The following is a 20,597-nucleotide window of genomic DNA, read 5'->3' as shown; positions in this document are numbered from 1 at the left end:
CAAACATGACTGTGGGGTTTTTTCGGGGTTTTTTCTCTTCTCTCTTTTTTTTTTTTTTTTTTATCTAAAATGTGTTTAAATAGTATGTTAATTGATACAATGTATTTGAATATTTTCCTATACTGTGAAATCATTAGGATTCGAGGTGGCTCAATTTTCGTGGTATTCGTGGGTAGCCCTCACCCACAAATTTACATCCTCCACAAAAACTTAATATTTAAAAAAATTACGTTTTCCTACTGAGACTGAAAACCGAAGCATCCACGAAATTGCATCCCCACGAATAAGCGAAAATCCCATAATCCACGAAAATTGACCCCAACAAAATTAAATGATTCTACAATATATCTTTATACCGATCTCTTTGTCAAAAGAAGGTTAAAGGGACTTGGACACGATTTTATATCAAAATTTTCCTTTTATTTTTTTTCATGTATAAAATGGTTAGAAATCATTGTTATGTAAACAAAGCTCGAGTCTTATACATATATTTGTTTAAAGTATGGAATTACCATTTCTTTGACCAAATTGCTCCTGGCAAACAAGGTAAACTTATTCAATGTGTCCATAGATGATATGATAAACAGAAAAAAGCAACATTTGATTGAGACTTATAAAACACACGTGTAAACCATAACAAAGCTCGAGTTTTGTTTACAAAACAAAGATTTTCAAACTCTGTATCTTGATTATACCTCAGTATTCGACTTTCAAATTTTGATAGTTTTGATTACAAGTACCCATTTTAACCATTTTAAACATTAAAATTGGAAAAATAAAATTTTAAATTTTGAGCTCAAATCGTGTCCAAGTCCCTTTAATATACATGTTGCTTTAAAAAGGCTAAGACCATCTTGCCTTCTTAACATAGAAATAATGGAGGCCGTAGAAAAACGCAACGTATTTATACGTAAAAAAAAAAATCAAGAATATATATTAAAAAAATGCGAATTTGAATTGAGTCTTCGTGTAGAAATATTATCATAGTAATTGGCGCGTCTTGTTCAATCAGAACGTTTCTCGAAGCAGGTTAATGTGTTCCTTGTTAACATGCCCGCTTTTCCGTGTTTTTGATAATTAAATGAAAAGAGCAAGTAATTAATAGAAACCAGTATACCTCGCCGGGCATAATTGAGAACAGACCGTGCGATCAAAGTCATGCAACAATGTACGCGAAAAATTGGAAGATACATGTGATGCCGAGGGACTTTTGTGATAAATATGCCAATTTGTAGGTTTATAATAAATGATCTGGTGGTGACATATATATAAGAAATGTATTAGGCCAACAGCTGAGCAGAGCGTGAACCTATATAATTCTCTATATTTTGTGTCAAAGCGAAATTGAATAAAGACGGGGGGGGGGGGGGAGGGGGGGGGGTGTAGTTAGGCAATTAGAGTGAAAAGGGAGAATGGAGGAATGGAGGGGTCCTGAAAGTTCCAGTAATCTAGAAATTTTATATTTTATTTTATTTAGTCTTCCTGTTTTTTTTGTTTTTTTTTTTGGGGGGGGGGGGGTACTTTTTCTTATATATATGTCCTTTACAAAATTTAGATTATTGAGAATCAAAATTTAGTTGTCATGTACAAATTTTGATTCTCAATCATCTAAATTTTGTAAAGGGCATACATGTACATGTTAGTTTTACAACCTTTTTTTTAAGATACAATCACCGATAAACCAATTTTGAATACTCTAGCGCAGCGTATTAAAATGATACAGAATTTGTAAAGTGAAATGAACTATAAAAAGAAAGCTGGAATATACAAATACATAAAGTAAATTTTACAATAACGACCAAAAAACACAGTGCAAGTTTCATGTTGAAGTATGTTTCGCACAAATGTCATTTAATAATTTTGCATACAATGCTTAGGGCACTGAGGACTTTCAAAGATTACTGTTAAAAAGGCCGACGATAAAGTTGAACAAGTAGATGATCTGTCTCCAGTGGTTATGCGTATTATGTTTAATTTAATCTCTCTCTCTCTCTCTCTCTCTCTCTCTCTCTCTCTCTCTCTCTCTCTCTCTCTCTCTCTCTCTCTCTCTCTCTCTCTCTCTCTCTCTCTCTCTCTCTCTCTCTCACATAATAACTAGTGGCGCCCAAGATTAGAAGATCAGAGACATGTTTTTTTCCTTTCATAAATTTTTCCCTTTTCTTATCGGATATATCAGTAAATGCATTTTTCAGGGTTTCTCACATTTGTCTTGCAAATAAGATACATGAATTTTTATTTTTTCCCTTTATCGGATATTTCAGTGAAAGCTCTTTTTTTTTTCAAATGTGTCTCGCAAAGACATGTCTCTATTTGTAATGGCTACCAAATCCCAACGTGATGTGCCGAAAGTCATTAATATATTAGTTTATGATGAAAATGGATTTTAATAACAGAATTTTTTTTTCTTGAAATCGTATTGCAAGAATCAATATGTTGAAATAAGAGCGACAGTCATGTAATTTGTCTATAGACTTACTTACTTTGACATGTGCGATGAAGTCTTGTTTATTTATTTTTTCACCCAAAATAGGAGGGGTGGGGTTGTAATGATCACGGGTAATAAATCTGTAAAGCCATTAAATAAGATTTATCGAATCCAATTTGGAGCCCCTTAGAGCATACAAGTACAATATAGGTAAGTCAAAATTCACATATATAATAGCATATATAAGGGAAAAAACACCAATAAAAATAATATTGATGAAGGATATTAATAACATATTAAAACTGGAATTTATGAACTAGAATATTGATTTACTTTTATCATCATTATTATTACAATTTTTTTTAATTTAATTTAATTTAATTTTTTGGTATACAGCCCCCCCCCCCCAAAAAAAACCCCCAAAAACAAAAAAAACAAAACAATTTAAAACAAAACCCAACTGTATATTTGTATAGGTTCAGTACACAGGGACCAAGCCCGTTTTAACATTAATTTCAATGTAACCATAAATAAAGATTTATGGTTACATTGAAATTCATGTTAAAACGAGCTTGGTCCCTGTGGTTCAGAAGTGCGATGTATTGATACACACTCATTACCTTTCACCCTACAAATACTTCCTGGTAAACTCCTATATTATCTAAAATTATCTGGGATTATTTCTTTCCCCGCTGAAAACTAAACTTTGATTACTGTATTGAAAGGCATATTTGATACTTTAATTCAGTCATTAGAAAGACAACGTTTCCTTTAATTAAACATTTAACGATCTTTCGTCCTCTGGGTCTCCTTTTATGTCCAATTAGAGTGTTTTGTTATTAACTCTAAGCTGCAGCTAAGTACCTATATAGCCTTTGTTGGTTTAAAGCAAAGATACATTTACAATGAAAAAGGTTTTCTTTTTTCTTACGACGGATTAATCAATTTGTTAAAGCTTATATCTTTAACATTTAAAGAAAAATATGCGCCTCGGAAATTGAAATTAATATATATAAAGACTATGCTGTAATTTCATCATTGAAAGTGTAAGATATTTCAAAAGCCAAGTAAGCAGCCGGTGTTTTACTTTAAATTTGTTTATCTTTATTCAAGTATATTCCTCAAACATTCCAATATGTAGACATAGTGCTACACATTGGGCAGGATTGTATGGGAAACTCTTGTACTCCAATCATCTCGAGATGTTTGTTATCGCGATCTTTATGAACTTCTAGCGTCTTAATTTCATGTATATATAATTATATATGTTATTGAATTGCTGAGCCTTTCCCAGTCAAAAAGAAAAGACGAATATACAGTACATGTATATCCCTTGCCAAGAAATTTTTAGAAAGTCAAACTTGCGAATAAATTTCTTCAAAACATTATATTAGTTCTTTAATATTTGTATATACATGTAGTGAATCATTTTCCGCCAGCTTCTAATTTAAAAAGGATGGTGACGCAGGTTTAGTCATACCGCGGCACTATAGAAAAAACAATCAAATTCAGTGAATTAAATATATATACATGTACCTACCTTCTACCTACATGTAAGTGTATGAAAACGATAGGGATTTCATGCATTCCAGGGTACAAATATGTATCAAACAACTTTTCAAAAATTTAATTCTACATGTATCAAACATTTTTATTTCAGGTTAATATTTTGAACAAATATTAACAACCCATGTTCGCCAGCTAGGTCGATTTGTATTTCTTCATGCATATTAATGGGGTGGAAAGAAGCTAGGGACAAATTTGACAAAGTTGACAATCAAGGGCCCTCGGGGGGGGGGGGGGGGGGTTATGCATTAAAACAATGAAACAGCGTGATTATAAGTGATTATAACAATTAAACAATTGATGAAATATATAAATATTGTACTGTTAAATAAGCAGAGTAAGTTACAATGGGAGGAACATCTGATATAACACATATCAAGTTGTCATACACATAATTATGCAAGAGTACGTACACATTGAAATAAACAGCTATAAATACACAGTCCCTCAGAGCAATACATTGGTATTGGTACAGACACATTATATACAACCCCCTATATGTATTTGTATTCCATATACAATTGTATGTAGACATATTACATGTATATAATTATACATTTGTGATATATTTTCAAGGGAGGACAGTGAGTGGAAGTATAGAATTTTATATAGAAGGGTGAACACTGTATTTTGTTGGCCTGACCACATAGGGTACCAAGGGACAATGCCTATTGCATGATATTTGGCTATAATAATGCATTTTATTAGGGCCATATCTGTGAGGTCTTGTACCCTATATTTTTTTAAAGACATGATAGGTATTTTATTTTTGGGGGGGGGGGGGGGTAAGATTTAACTCATCTCCATCACCAGATTTTAACCTAATTCGCCACTAAACCGGCACGCAATATTTATCCGACATAACAACCTCATCCGTGGATCTAGAGGGTGTCCGGGCGTCCGACGATTATAAATTTTGAGTTCAGCGGCGTCGAAAGCAAATTGAAAGTGTGTGTGGGGGGGGGGGGGGGCTAGACCAGAGACATAAATAAATAACATAAATTGCTATTCATGTCTCTGGCTAGACTAATCCTCAGAAATCATGACAAGCCAAAAAAAAACAACAGAATTTCCAAAATCACGAAAATCCTATTTCGGGGGGGGGGGGGGGGGTATACCTATAGTTAAAAAAAAAGCACCCCACGGTTCCGACGCCTATGGAGTTTGTCGGGGGGGGGGGGGAGTTTTGGTAATATTATAGTGTAAAATTAAAGAAATCTGAATTTTGCAGGGGGGGGCTGGACCTCTAGTTCCGCGCATGAACCATGACAATATCATATTATATGTTTTATTTATTAAGATTCATGTCTCTATCAGTCAAAGAAAGAATTTCAAATCAAAACAGGCACGTAACATCGTTTTTGAAAGGGGGACAGACTCATCCAAAAGCTTGCGACGATGAATATTTCTTCATTTGATAGCAAATAGCTTTACCTCCCTTTGCCAAGCTCTTTTGTATTCCCGCCATTTTTAAACAAAAAACGACACGACGGAACATGACGAGAAAAAAGAATATGTATTTATAACGGCATGTTGTAAATATGAGTAAATCCAAGGATGCAAATGGTATGTATTTTGCTCTTCAAAAGTTTAAAGTTAATTTCATGATAAAGTCTAGATAAGGCCTATTGCTCAAACAACATTCAGGACAGTTTCGACTTTCTGTCTTTTGACCTTCAGCTATAGCAGTTCATTCTGTTCATGGCAAATTTTAGGCCATGGGATTGTGTATACGAAAACAATGAACAAGCTTGGACGAACTTTTGACAATAATTTTTCTTTGTTCATATTTGTAGAGGTAACTTTATTTTATTAGTGTTTGTATTTCCTTGACACTCAGTGCATGATTAAAGATGTGAAGTTGTTGACTTTGCAGCTGCCAAGGCAGTGGTGGAATATCTGAACAGACAGAATAGGCCGTACAGCGCCATAGATATCTTCAACAACCTCCACAAAGAGTACGGCAAGACGGTCTGTCTACAGTTTTCACTATGTACACAATTACTGTCAGTTGTTGGTCACTGGCCAATATGGAAATTCTTAAAACTCATAATCCAAAGGATGTAAATATAGGGATGAGGGAGGTTTTTTGATTGTGTTAAAAACTTTTAATACTGTATATATACATGTATATGAAATTTAAATGAGTAACGTACCCCCTCTTTCAATCTGAATGCCTATAGATATGGCTGAGAGTACACACGGGTATTTATGATTCATTGTCTGCCTTTATTGGCCAAGACTTTCAAAGAAGCTCTTTATTAAATATGGACATTTCTGAGTCCTTGATCTTGACATTTCTTTGAATTTACTGATCTTAAGAATTATTCAGAATATGGTTCAGATCTTATATGTTTTGTTTGCAGGCTATTGTGAAAGCTTGTGAGAGTTTAAGTCAAAGTGGACAAATCAAAGAAAAGGTTTATGGAAAGCAGAAAGTTTATGTGGCAGATCAGGTAAAAATAAAACCCAAAGAAAAATGACAATTTCCTACTATATTGTACATAATATCTATGTATATAATACATCTACTATATTGTGTGTACATCACATGCATATATGAGGATTGCTTGTATTCAAAGGAAAGGATTTTACAACCAAATTCCTTGTTTCTTTTTTAATTTTAATTACACACAACACTGTAAAGTACTAATCTGCATACAAAAGTGTATTTTTCATTTTCAAAAGTACTTAGTACAATGTACAACCAATAAAAAATTTATGATTTTAATTTTATACTTCCAAAAAAAATCCACCAAAACTGAATGAAAACAAAAAACATGGATTAACAATACCAGTGATTCATTTTGATGTGCGTCCTGTGTAAAATATGCACAAATTTTGCTCAGGACGCAGAATTTCATAAATGTGCATCCCAAAGTACGCAATAAATTCAGAAATACATATACACATTTTTCACTAAGAAATTCCAGAACATCAATTGTTCCTTTCTTAACCTTCTAACTGGACGCCTGAAATATTCCAAATTAAAATGCACACAACACAAGCCGAAATCTCATTGGTAAACACTTAGTGATTAACCAATGAGATTCAATGATACATGACATTACGGCAGGGAAATTGATGTCGATCACAATGCTACCGAACAAAACAGATAAAATTCCTCCCGATGCAGGATAGATTAACCAGGGTTTATGAAAAAGTGGACAAGTGACAGTTAATCATCTTAAATTAATAACAACGAAGAGTTTCATGCTGAAAGGAATGCTAGTCCAGAACATGCAATAAATGATTATTGATAATGGCGATAGATAAACGAAGAAAACTCGGAAGGGTCCCAGTGATGGCTTTAAGTCTGTCTTTTAGTATGGCCATCTAGAATTTGAGTTTACATAAAGCGTAGCTTATCTGATATTATGTTCTATGTGGAATAAAATATGGACTCATTGTTTTTGGCTTGAGACTCATAATTATGGTTGACAAGGCTCCTCTGGACTCATATCTATTGACAATTATCATAATGAATCACTGACAATACATGTACATGCACTCTGACCCAAACATACCCAATTATTTTCATAATTTTGTAATTAACCCTTGTACATATTACTGGTATTAAACTGTAAGCCAATTTTTGTTTGCGATAACTCTTTAACAGTGATAAACTAGTTGTCAGGGACTTATTCTCACAATTGTGCATATGTAGATACAGTTGATAATAGGAATACAATGATACTAGTCCAATGCCTGGTTATATAGTGACAATCTGGCAGGCTTCAGAAAAATTTCTCTCTAATGAATTAGATGACAGTCAGACATACACAAAAAGCATTTGTTCTATGTACATTTGTACCGCAATGAATCTATGAATATGCATTTAATTCATTACAGGGCCAGTTTCCGGATGTCGATGATGGGGAAATTCGAGACATGGACGCCAGAATCAGTGAACTGTCGGCGCAGTGTAAAGAGAAGGATGAGGAAGTGAGGAGATTGGATGCTGGTAATCATTGTAGTCAATATGTGTTGATAACAATGTAAAAAAGTGTTTGTGTCCCTATCACAACATCTGAATGACAATTAGGTTCTGTTAGAGTGGATCAATCAATTCTTTAGTGCGGATTCGATCTTTCAGCCAAGATGGGGAACTTTAAGATATTTGTAGGATGGAGACGGACAATTTTTTAATTGAATTTTCAACAAAATTTTGATAAAACTTGTAAACATACTTTTTTTGTGAAATCAAGGCAATAAAATGAGGAATTTTAATAGAGTGTACTTTTATTATTTTATATCAGTATATTTCTGCAATATCAAATTTTTAAAAAAGTTTATAAGGAATTTTTTTTACCTTTTTCCTTCATTTTGTTAACAATAGAATTAAGAGGACTCAACAGCTCAATATCGACAGAAGACGCAATATTACAGCTGAAACAGCTAACAGAAGAGGTGTGTACCATGTTTATACAGAACCAGTTCTGTCTCAAGAGTATAGAATCATTGACATGGAATTCTTATAAAAATTTATATGCTGCAGCTATGAACATCTCGACATGAAATCCATATTGTAATTGCATTTTTTGTGTATAATTCCTGTGAGGGGAAATCAATTGTGTAAAGTTTTCCAGATTTAATTTGATTTCTGCATACCTCTTGAATTTAAAAATTGTTTTTATTTCACTCTCTTCTTCTAATATATCAACTCTTTGCTTTTGTTATATCATGCACATGTAATATTTAAGAGGGCTGTATGGTTGTGGCCAGTTTTAGTCTATATTTATCTTCTTGAGAAGAAGAGCTCTGTATAAAAATATAGGAAAATGTTCTCATTTTAAAGCTAAGATATCTTCTTATATCTGAAAATTTATGGTAGATCGTTTGGGTACTCTAACGACCACCAAGCCTCCTTTAAACAAACATTATTTGCACATCATATTTTGATAATGAAGGAAATGTATACAAAAATTAATTTGTTGGAAATTGAGAACTTTCCTTTAAATAAGTTTGCTATTTTTTGTAGTGTGAAGCTTGCAGTCATAAATTAAATACACTGAAAGATGGTGGGAAAACTGTTTCTCCAGAAGAGAAAGACCGGGTAAGTTTGTTCGAAGAGTTAATTAAAGATATAATTGGCTATTGGTCATGCTGTATTTTCACTGCATTTTGTTGAAACTTCACTCATTGAACATATTTGCTAGGTTTATATTGATCTGATGCTTTTTACTGTCTGATGACTTAAATGCACTCTCTGGCAAGTTTCTGCTATAATTTGGATGCACATGCATCATACATAAGGGCAGTCTGAAGCAATTATTGGGATATTTATGTGCATTACTTGTTTGCCTTGGTTTTATGGTCAACATGCACTTACTCAGAAATGATGATTTAAGTCCCATGCAAGCTATAATTGAATAATGTTCGCTCTTTCTGTTATGGCAAGTAATCTTCAGAAATTAGTTTGATAGTTGTTGTTTACGGCTGTATGAAAATGTTTCCAGTTTTTCTTGTTTATAGATTTACGAAGCAAGAAAGAAATATGTCAAAGAATGGAGGAAAAGAAAACGAATTGTAAGTGGAATTATAAAGTAAATGTGATCTGATAGCATGTTTTTATAGGACCTTTTAATAATGTAACGAAGTCTTTGTGTCACATTAATGATCTGAGGCTCTTAGACCTTTTATCTTGTTATTGTTATTTTGGGCTTGTAGAAAAACATGCAATTATGCAATACATATATTTTTTATCATGTTTATGAGTGCAATGTTTTCATTTTATTCATTTTTTCAGAGTAATGATATTCTAGGAGCAATATTAGAAGGCTATCCCAAGACTAAAAAGCAACTTTATGTGAGTAATAATCATAAATTCAAAATAATCATTATTTCCAAATAAAGAATGTCTTTATAATGAAGAAAAAAATGAGAGCCTAATCAATGTTTCAATATTCTTATGATTTGTAAATATCTTAAAAACATCTGGCCACTTATTCCTAACTTTTCAGAATTAAAAGTTTTTGTTCCGTGTCATTTATCTGTTGTTTATTTGGCTTAATCTTGAAAGAAATAGTTGATGAGATTTCTTATGGATGATTACATGGTTTTAGTTTAGACTTCATAGGCTACCTGGTGTTGGGTTTGGAAAATTCTCAAAATGGCATTATAAAAAGAAAGATGGTTTTGTGTGTCTTTAGTTGATCAGGAGAGATTTGGGCATTTCTCTGTTGAAAGAAATTATGATCTATATTCACTAGCTTTGGGGTTTGAGTGATTAAAAATATACATGTATACTGAATTCAGCATTTTCCTCTGAAGTTTCCCGATGGATAAGTTTTTCTGTTATTATCTAGGTTCTGACATATGAGATACTGAGAATGTCTGAGATATTGAGATATAGAATTCCTTTAGGTTTAAAAGTTAAAATGGCAATGAAGCTTTGTAGGTGCTCTTTTTTACTGACAGAACAATTAATGGAATTCATTATTGATATGCTGAATTCAGCCTTTCCTTTTGAAATGAAATACATGTACTACTATGGTTTCAATTTTCATGTCAGAAGTATTTTTTGTAAAATCATAATCAATTACTGTGGATTTATTTAAAAATAGGGGGGGGGGGGCTAATTTTTGTTGATTGTGGGTTTTTTGCTTATTTGTGGGATGTAATTTCGTAGATATGTTCAGTAAGAAGATAACTCTTTCTAAATTTGGTTTCGTTGAGAATGTCGTGGGGGAGGGCTACCAAGGAATACCAGAAATACCACGAAATTGAGCCACCATGTATTCTAATGATTCCACAGTACTTAAATGACCAACAAAATTATGAATTATAAACTTCTGTTAGTTTTAGAAAAGGCTATTTTAGAGAATCTTTACTTTGAATAACAACCATTTGGTTTCAACTTATTCGTCATGATGATCAAAGTTACACACAGAATTATCATGCATGTATTTGCATGTTTTGTGAAATAAAAAATATAGCTCATATTGCTTTAAGTTTTGTATTTGCTCTAAAGGCGGTCAGTTTACCTGATTCGTGTCTGATAAAAAAACCTTCCCATGGGAACCCCACTCTCTCCCCCCCCCCCCCCTGCCCCCCCACAAAAAAACCCAAAAATTTCCCATATTACCAGTATTGGTAAATGTACATTTAGATATAATACCAATTTTAATGCATTGAAAGGGAGATCATGCTTAGCTTTACATTTGATCTTAATTTCAATTTCTTTTTTGCTAATGCAAAATTAATTTTAAGCACAGAAAAATACAGTTTTACAAGACTTTGATGAAAAAAAAATGTTTTTCCATTTTTTTTTTTTATAAAATAAAGATGTTATTTCCAAATATGACCGTACTATGCAAGTGATTTTCATAATCTAAAGGACCCCAGACCTTGTACATGCATGTAACTAAAGTTCAGTGGCAGCCCTTTTCGATCGTCAGAAAAATTAATAGATTTGAATCAGACTGTAGTTTGGAGTCATTGAGTTCGTTTATTCAGTGTTCTCAGCTATGGTATATTGTTTTGTAATGTGATCTTCTCTATCCAAAAAAAAAAAAAGAATTAATAGATTTCAATCAGTGCTCTCTCCCTCTCTAGCATAGTAGGTTGGAGTGGATAAGTTCTGTGTACAGTTCAGTTTATACAGTATTCTTTGCTGTATAGTTTTATAATGTGGCAAATGTGCTCTTCGCTATCAAAAGAAGATTAGGAAGGCTGGATTGTCAACAAATTATCCATCAGATCTAAACATTTTCCATTTTCTTTAAATAGGGCTCTTCTTCTCAAGGAGATCAATATAGTTTATCTTAAATCAGCCACAACCATTCAGCCCTCCTAATAATAGATTTCAGTCAGTGACTTTTCTCTTGGTTGAAGAGGTTGAGTTAGTGGTTCCCTCTGCTGTATCGACTTCCCCCAGAGACTGGGGAGGGTGAAATGCAGTGCATGCTCCTTCTGTATTGCACCCGTCCCGGCCTGTGGGTGGGGCCAGTATGTCGGCCATTTTGTCTTTGAAAGGTCAAGGTCAGTTTCAGGTCTTGAACTATGAGTTTATAGCTTACGATTTTTAATGACCCTCTGCGCTTTTATTTTTGTATAAAAATTTATGGAATTTCAATTTCATTTTGAAAGATAACCATTATCACTAATAATCAGAGTATTACACAGATGTAGCTTTAAAAACATTACATCCAGAGGCAGAATTATTCTGATTGTACCTAACTGCTATAAAACAAAATGGTGACTGTCAACAATTCATTTATAGTTTCATGAAACCCAAGGCTATAAAACAAAGCTATCAAGAATTGTTGATAAAGGCTTTAGATACAATGAGAAATAACTTTTTATAATGTCTGTAATTTCAATAATGAAAGGCTTTTGGATAATCAGTTCTACTATGAGAGATATGTTTTCATTACTTTTTAGCTCACCTGAGCTGAAAGCTCAAGTGAGCTATTCTGATCACTTTTTGTCCGTCGTCCGTCTGTCCGTCCGTCCGTCCGTCCGTCTGTCCGTCTGTCTGTCCGTCTGTAAACTTTTTACATTTTGAACTTCTTCTCTAAAACCGCTTATCCAATTTCAACCAAATTTGGCACAAAGCATCCTTATGGGAGGGCGAATATAAATTGCAGAAATAAAAGTCCGATCTGTATTCAAAGCGGAGAAAACCTTGAAACTGTAGAAAAAGGGGGGTGCATTTTTAAAAATCTTCTTCTCAAGAACTACTGATTCCAATTCAACGTAGTTTAGCATAAATTATCCTTATGGGAAGGAAAATATAAATTGCAAAAATTAAGGTCTAATTCTGTTTCAAATCTGAGTTATTACGAAAATAATAAAATAGGAAAGGCGTGTTTCAATCAGTTTAATAGCTTCGGATTCGGCATCCGGTAAAATGGGTAGACAAGACTTGGCCTGGGCAAAACAAAAGATTGGCAGTTATTAATCTGCCAATCTCATTAAAATTTCAGAATATTTGATGGACCAGTATATTTGCATTTGCTGTAAATATCGCTGCAAAATAATGCGCATTTGGAATTGACGATTGCCGATCTGCCCCGGTATTTATTTTGCCACGGCCCGGGTTTGCGTACCCATTTTACCAAGACTCGTATTCCATACTTCTAAAACGAGGTTCTTTGTTTAAAGCAGCCATGACATTATACGAAAAAGGGTCGATCTGACTATGATGAAATTGCTTGTTGTGCAACAGTTCGCGTATGAAGGGAAATTTTTGAAACATGAAAAATATATTGGTGCCGATTTTGGGAAGTAAATTGAGGCTAAATATTTCAATGCGTTGACAGTTTTCACACATGACGTTGATGTTAGCTTGTTCTGATTTTCGTTTCGTTTTCATTATTTGTGCTTTGTAACCTGGAAACTGTCGTCTGTATTTCGTGATTTTTACGTATCAAATCAAACAGAGACTTCGGTAAATCAAACAGTTACGTTAACTTTTTACCTGCGCAAATTAAGCAAAATCTGATGTAGGAGTACTGAAATACAATTCATTCTATCGGTAATTCGGCATTATCTTTTGCGTAATGGTAGATTAATGCAATAGGTTTTTGTTGAGATGCTCGGCATTTTCTCTAGTTTATTCAGTTTAAATAAAGTTTGATATCGCTTACGGAAATATGTAGGTGTATACATGTATATATATGATTCATTTCGAAAAAATAAATTGTGTTCTTTATTTGTTATACATGTAGTGCATGTTTCTTGTGTTTAATTGTTTACAATTTCTTTTTACTAACCATATTTGAGTGTTAAGCTTCGAATTATAAGCAAGATACAGAGATTTGCTCACAATTCTATGTTTGTACACAGATCTTAAAAGCTAAAGATTAAATCAAAGTACTGATAGTACTGAAAAGCGCTAACCCAGCTTCTGTATGTATTTAACAGATATATGTATATAGCATTTCAGCTTCTGTATACGCACTATATTTCCTCATCACTGCATGACAGTCCCTGCAATGATGTATGTAAGCCCCGTACATTAATTTCACAATAGCCCGTAAATTAGATTCACAATTGCCCGTGCAGTTATGTGCATAAACCCCTGAAACTGGTTCCCTAACCAGTTTAAATGATGTATACTTTTGCTTATAGGGGGCGGTTATTCGATGCACAGGAAGTTGAAGTCTAACCACAATAAACCGCTGAGCTATGCTTAGCGCTTTAAAAATTAAAAAAAATTGTCAATATTTATTACGAAAATTTTCAAAATCTGTTCTTCCAGAAACCAACTTATTGAATTGTAAACTAAACCTTTTTAGCTCACCTGAGGATGGGGCCACAATGGGGGGTCGAAGTTTAACAAATGAATATATAGAGTAAATCTTTAGAAATCCTCTTCTCAGAAACTAATCGGCCAGGAAAGCTGAAACTTGTGTGGAAGCATTCTCAGGTAGTGTAGATTCAAAGATGTGAAAATGATGACCCCTGAGGGTAGGGTGGGGCCACAATGGAGGGTCGAAGTTTAACATATGAATATAAAAAGTAAATCTTTAAAAATCTTCTTCTCAGAAACTACTTGGCCAGGAAAGCTGACACTTGTGTGGATGCATCCTTATGTAGTGAAAATTCAAATTTGTGAAAATCATGACCCCCGGGGGTAGGGTGGGGCCACAATGGGAGATTGACGTTTTAAATAGGAATATATACAGTTAATCTTTAAAAATCTTCTTCTAAGAAACTTATCAGCCAGGAAAGCCGACACTTGTGTGGATGCATCCTCAGGTAGTGTAAATTCAAAGTTGTGAAAATCATGACCCCCGGGGGTAGGGTTGGGCCACAATGGGGGATCGAAGTTTAACATAGGAATATATACAGTAAATCTTTAAAAATCTTTTTCTCAGAAACTAATTCGCCGGCAAAGCTAAAACTTGTGTGGAAGCGTCCTCAGGTAGTGTAGATTCAAATTTGTGAAAATCATGACCCCTGGGGGTAGGTTTGGGCCACAATGGGAGGTCGATGTTTTACATAGGAATAAACAGAGTCATCTTTAAAAATATTCTTCTCAGAAACTAATCAGCCAGGAAAGCTGGAACTTGTGTGAAAGCATCCTCAGGTAGTGTAGATTCAAAGTTGTGAAAATAATGATCCCCAGGGGGTAGGATGGGGCCACAATGGGGGGGGGGGGTCAAAGTTAAACAAAGGAATATATAGGGTAAATCTTTAAAAATCTTCTCAGAAACTATTCAGCCAGATGATTCTTTATAATTGTTAAGACTTTGGCCCCAGGACAATTCTTTGGCCTCACGAGAAGGTTAAGAGTTTGATGTACGTTTATATCCCATATATAAACTATTGTTAGGGATCTTTTTTAGAACTGCAATACTCAACATCTGATATGACTATAAAATCATCCTGTTAGAAAAGGGACTAATGATTATAAACATAAGAATATCCAGGGGAAAATGGATTTTATTTATACAGGATTTACATGAATTATTGTACATTGTCTAGATAGTTTGTATTATGACTCCATTGAGCTGATTTTATCATACCTATTGTTCCTCAGGTGAGCGATGTGGCCCATGGGCCTCTTGTTTTTTTTAATATTGAAAGTCGTTAGATAAAAAGCACTGATAATATAAGATCACAAGGTTGTGCTTATGATATCTGAATAATGATCAATGTTTATTCCTGTTTTTGTTGTGTTCCAGGAGGAGATTGGGATTGAGACAGACGAAGATTACCAGCTGTCCCCTCCAGATATTTGATGGACCATTGAGAGAGAGAGAGAGAGAGAGAGAGAGAGAGAGAGAGAGAGAGAGAGAGAGAGAGAGAGAGAGTACCAGTATTTGGTGGACAATTAAAAGCAATGAGAGAGAGAGAGAGAGAGAGAGAGAGAGAGAGAGAGAGAGAGAGTACCAGTATTTGGTGGACAATTAAAAGCAATGAGAGAGAGAGAGAGAGAGAGAGATGTAAATATTCATTGCTTGGGCCAACAAATAAGATGATATAATATATCAGGCCTCATTCAGGATGCTTTAAACCCGTTTTATCCCACTTATCAATATTCCATTTGACACTAAAAGGGGAATAACTCGAATTCGTATATGATATTAAAGCTGAACACCGCTCGTAAATAGGCACCTTCACACAGATACCTGGTATATAAACCCTTCGATTTCGTTACACCCGATTGCACACCTGAACTTCGTGGCCGACATGTAGTATTCCTTTCGTGGTCTTTAGATTTTATGCATTTTTTTCTTATCTTATGTTCATTTTCTGTTCGTAAATAATGCATTGACCAATTTAATTGATGTTAGTATTCTTCTGGCTTCAAAAAGTGCGTAAAATTTGATAATTTCATCGCGACCGGGTAACACGGCGAGGCAAAATGTACGTCCACACAGTTGAGACCTCTACAGCGAAGTACTTTGAACTGTTTAGAGGTCTGTCCCTTATATAAGGGTTGTAGGGACAGCAGTGATTAAAGAGAAATATGGCGGACAGTGCCTATTTACGAGCGGTGTTCAGCTTTAAACTGAATACAATATTTGACCCAAATTACTGTTAATTTCGATTTTTGTTTTGTCTTAACCTTGTCGATTGTGAAAAATGTATTTTATAAAACCATTTGTGTTCATAAAAATAATGCAATAACCTGCTCAGACATTTTGGTGGTCATGGCAATGATTTCGTTGTTTTATCTACTGTTTAGTTATATTTACTTAAGAAAATAAAGAGTTATTAAAAAATTATGATCCTCTTGTTATATATTATTTTACTGATGAGTTGCATGGATGTAAAGGTGACAGGCATGTAGCAATTAATCTTCATAGGGAGAAGGGACAGCTTAAAATTTTCATAACACCCCCCACCCCAAAAAAAAAATAAAGAAAAACAGAAAAAAAAATGGAATTAAGATGAATTTGTTTTAACATATTTATTGGCCAAATAAATTCACTTCAGCTTCCTCTTGCATACAAGGACAAGAACTGATGCAAGCAAATTAATGTCGTGCAAGTCCCAACACTACAAGTACGTCAAATACAGCAATTTTTTCTCTATGAGGAATAATATTAGCGAGTAAGCCTATATATGTATATAATGTAATATACATTAAGAGGACTGGGTAGCCATTCTAAAACTCTTAATCTCCTTGAGGACTGAGGAGAAGAGTTCTATATCTATATAGGAAAACATTCAAATTCTAAAGCTAGATTATTTGGATTTTTTTTTCTTCAGAAGACCAGACATTTAATGGCTAATTTAAAAATTAATGTTCAAGGTAGATCTGACGGCCAATTTGTTGACTATCGAACTTCCATAACTGAAACTTCCTAAGGTTCATCAATCCTATGTTCCTTCAAAAAATAATAAATAAAAATATAAAAGAGATATTTTTTGAAACCAAACTAAAATTGAAAATGTTCACCCATTTCTGCGTAATCTTGCGAGAATTTTATTTAGTTCAATAAATCAGTTTTGGTAGATACAGTCTGAAGTTCGTGTGGTACGCGTACATATTGTTTTATCTAGGGAAACTTGTTGAGAATCTTGATTTGAATTTCATTAGTTGGATATAAAAAAACAACAACCAGGAAACTGTGGTACATGTACGTGTAACATATAGGAACACTTAGATTATAAGATAACGAACCAAAAACTTGATATACCAATGAACTGATGAAATTGATATAAGATTAGTTACATCTAGCAATAAATAATATATATAACTATATACCAATATCATAGAAATTCAACGTGTTTCATCGCAAGCGCCTTTTTATTTTATTTATTGAGATACATGTACATGTACAATGGCACGATACTTATAACGCTCCAAAAATGTGAAGACATACGATTTTTTTTTATATGTACATGTATACAAATGTTGAAAACTACAATGAATATTTAGGTTTGCTTATATATGCATGGAAATTATATTGTATGCGAATAATAGTACTGATTGTCTGCGTGTAAAACACACAACGAATAAAAATAATGAAAGATATAAGATTACTTCTTAAAAAATGTAATGTGACAATTATTATTAATCCCATAATTCAATGTGATTAGATGTGGCGTTCCGGGTAAACCTCTTGATGCCATTTTGAGAACAAGGACATAATTAATACCTCGTTAATTAAGCATGGGGATTATTATCCTCAGTAAATGGGTCCCAATTAATTATAATACACCTTTAAATACTCACCAATTAACGGATTCATTGCTATTTGATGATTTGAGTAAATGTCTACTCTAAATGGATTATATTGATATATATTTCCACGCACCTGATGAATTATTCAAAATCTTCAAGTGCAGAATTAGCAAAGAAAAGTCAAAGCGGATTTTGGTAAAAGTTTCTGTTCTTCATTTAGCAAATATCCATGATACGGATGAGTCTTTATGTTCCTAAATTACTGACAATACTTGGATTTAAAAAAGTATATATTACTTTACTGTTGATTAATATTTTTTATTTAGATATTCCCCGGTTTTTTTCAGAATTAATTGCGAAATGGACTTCTCTAGAAACAATACTTCATTTATAATCGAAGAATGGAACACTTCAAATATACCGGGTAAGTTTCTTTGATGAAATGTAATATTACCATCTAAATATTGAATTATTTAAAATCACAATCAAATTTACCAATAGTAAAACCAGCTTTTAAACGTATATTTTATATATTAACATGATCAGAGTTATGAGGAGTATATGTTACAACAACGGAATTTTCTTCTTGTTATATTCAGGTTTGGTTGGAGCCATTTTATACACCGTGGCGGCAGCTTTCCTATGTGAAGCCTTACACGTGTTCATCAAAGTCCAAGAGCTTAAGTTGCACTGCAGGTAAAAACCATAAAAAAATCATTTCCTCTGAAAAGATGACGACGATTATAAAAATGACGATGATGATGAAATAATGATGAAGATGATGATGATAATGACGACGATGCTTTATTAAATTAAACCTTTAATCAAACGAATGTAATCATGTAATTGATATTAATCAATATTTAAACATTAAGAAATCTAGATTAACGTCTTCAAGCTTTTAAATCTATTTTCACAGGAAACACAAAGTCCCGGTGCATTTGGGTCTGTCCACGTGTCACGTGGTCCTGACAGGGCTACGCATCAGCCTCGTTCTCGCTGTGTTGTCCGGAAACATGTGGGTGTGGATCTCGCTGGGAGTGGGTGCTGGGACCGGCTATTTCTTTCTAAGACCGTGTCTGAACAGCGCAACATCCGGGGTATCAGAAGATGGTGACGTCAACGGACATGGTCGTGCTCGATTGAAGACAGTCAGGAAATTAGGCCACTACAGCGTGCACAAATCAGCTCAACAGATCTGCCGTGCACAGGAGGAGAAACGTGACGATTACTACAAACTGACGACAGAAAACAACAACAACAATAATACAAACAACAGGTTCGACACGGACAGACAGACGCAGCCATTACTCCACACAGCTCCACAATGTGCAGAGGTACCGACACTCAAGGAAGAGCACCCCTCCACTACTTTCCTCCCGAGCGCGCAACCCACCTGCACAATACAGAACATGAGCAACGAAGAACGATGGGACTACATTCGGGAAACTTTCCAGAAGCTGTCCCGTTCTCACCTGTACGCCGGGCTGGAGAGACGCCGGATGCAGGATCAGAGTTATCTCCCTTGTCAGAGCCCGCGCAACACTAGCCAAGCCCACTGGGAGAGTTCCTTCGATGTATCTGCCGTGGACTTCAACGATCTGCTGAACGAGGAGTCGTACCGGGCGCAGGAAATCGCCCAGGGATCCTGAGGGCGATTGCTTGAGTCAAGAAGAGTGTACGGCCCACGGGACAGCCCTCACAGCATTTTTATTAATGTGTCCATTTACCTGAAGGTGTCATTGATAGGAAAGGACATATCCACCTAGCATATTCCTTCAGATACTGGGACCAGTTTCTGTCATGTGTACCCTGAAATATGAAGTTTTACCTCAAAAATGCTATGCACTTGTCTTAAATTACGAATTTAGTTAATAAGTACTGCGCTGAGTGACTTCAATACGTTGGCTTCGATGGGGCCATATGCCCCTATTTCAAGGGTTATCCCTCGGTAAAGAAGCCGATGTGCTGGTGAAGTTCACTAGCACTCTAAAGCACAGTCACATTTTCTAAATGTATCATGCATGTTTATGTACAAGACACAAATGCGCAGATCTAGGTCTTGATCCCTATTGGAAATTTACATTTTTAAAAATTAAGCGAAGAAGTTACCGAAAATAGGCATCGGCCTCAAGCAGCACTATTCTCAAGGAGGACAAAGTCTAGATCCGCGCACAAGTCACCTGTTGCTAAATGTATTGAGTTATTTTATGTTTTGTATATAATAATTGTTTATTCATCGCTATTTTCTACTCGTTTTTTTTTTGCTTTGATAGTATGTTAAGAAGTAAGAGTTTAACATTTTAAATTAAAAAAAAACAAACAAAAGAGGTCAAAGAAAAGTGATATAGATGAGATCAATGTCGTGTGTAAAACGTTGCACTGACTTTAACGTTTATGCCTGTTCTATTTATAATCTTAATTTTTGTGTTCAGACATGTACCTTTGATTAATTTATTTTGTTGTCTATATTGAATAGTTACTATTTATACTAATAAAACATTTTTTCAAATTAGA

The 20,597-nt window shown here is 34.3% G+C and overlaps 2 protein-coding genes and 1 long non-coding RNA gene across 3 annotated transcripts; 2 read left to right on the top strand and 1 right to left on the bottom strand.

Moving 5' to 3' along the window:
* The first annotated feature begins 5,407 nt into the window (after nt 1-5,407).
* Nucleotides 5,408-15,753, top strand: LOC105324359 (homologous-pairing protein 2 homolog). Its single transcript, XM_011423419.4, has 9 exons — nt 5,408-5,557; nt 5,868-5,962; nt 6,358-6,447; nt 7,844-7,955; nt 8,331-8,401; nt 8,973-9,047; nt 9,467-9,520; nt 9,741-9,800; nt 15,628-15,753. Exons 1-9 carry the CDS (start codon nt 5,533-5,535, stop codon nt 15,682-15,684), a joined length of 639 nt encoding a protein of 212 aa, XP_011421721.3. The 5' UTR covers nt 5,408-5,532; the 3' UTR covers nt 15,685-15,753.
* Nucleotides 15,696-16,668, bottom strand: LOC136272179 (uncharacterized). Its single transcript, XR_010710123.1, has 2 exons — nt 16,459-16,668; nt 15,696-16,035 (listed from the first exon to the last, which is right to left on the bottom strand). It is a non-coding gene; the product is annotated as an uncharacterized lncRNA (long non-coding RNA).
* A 1,594-nt stretch (nt 16,669-18,262) lies between these two features.
* On the top strand, nt 18,263-20,523 carry LOC105324360 (uncharacterized). The gene is made up of 3 exons (XM_066073311.1): nt 18,263-18,504; nt 18,680-18,776; nt 19,000-20,523. Exons 1-3 carry the CDS (start codon nt 18,441-18,443, stop codon nt 19,730-19,732), a joined length of 894 nt encoding a protein of 297 aa, XP_065929383.1. The 5' UTR covers nt 18,263-18,440; the 3' UTR covers nt 19,733-20,523.
* The last annotated feature ends 74 nt before the right edge of the window (nt 20,524-20,597 follow it).

This window comes from Magallana gigas, chromosome 10 (assembly GCF_963853765.1).
Source record: "Magallana gigas chromosome 10, xbMagGiga1.1, whole genome shotgun sequence".
NCBI classification, from domain to species: Eukaryota; Metazoa; Mollusca; class Bivalvia; order Ostreida; family Ostreidae; genus Magallana; species Magallana gigas.
This window is presented reverse-complemented; position numbering and strand designations above follow the sequence as displayed.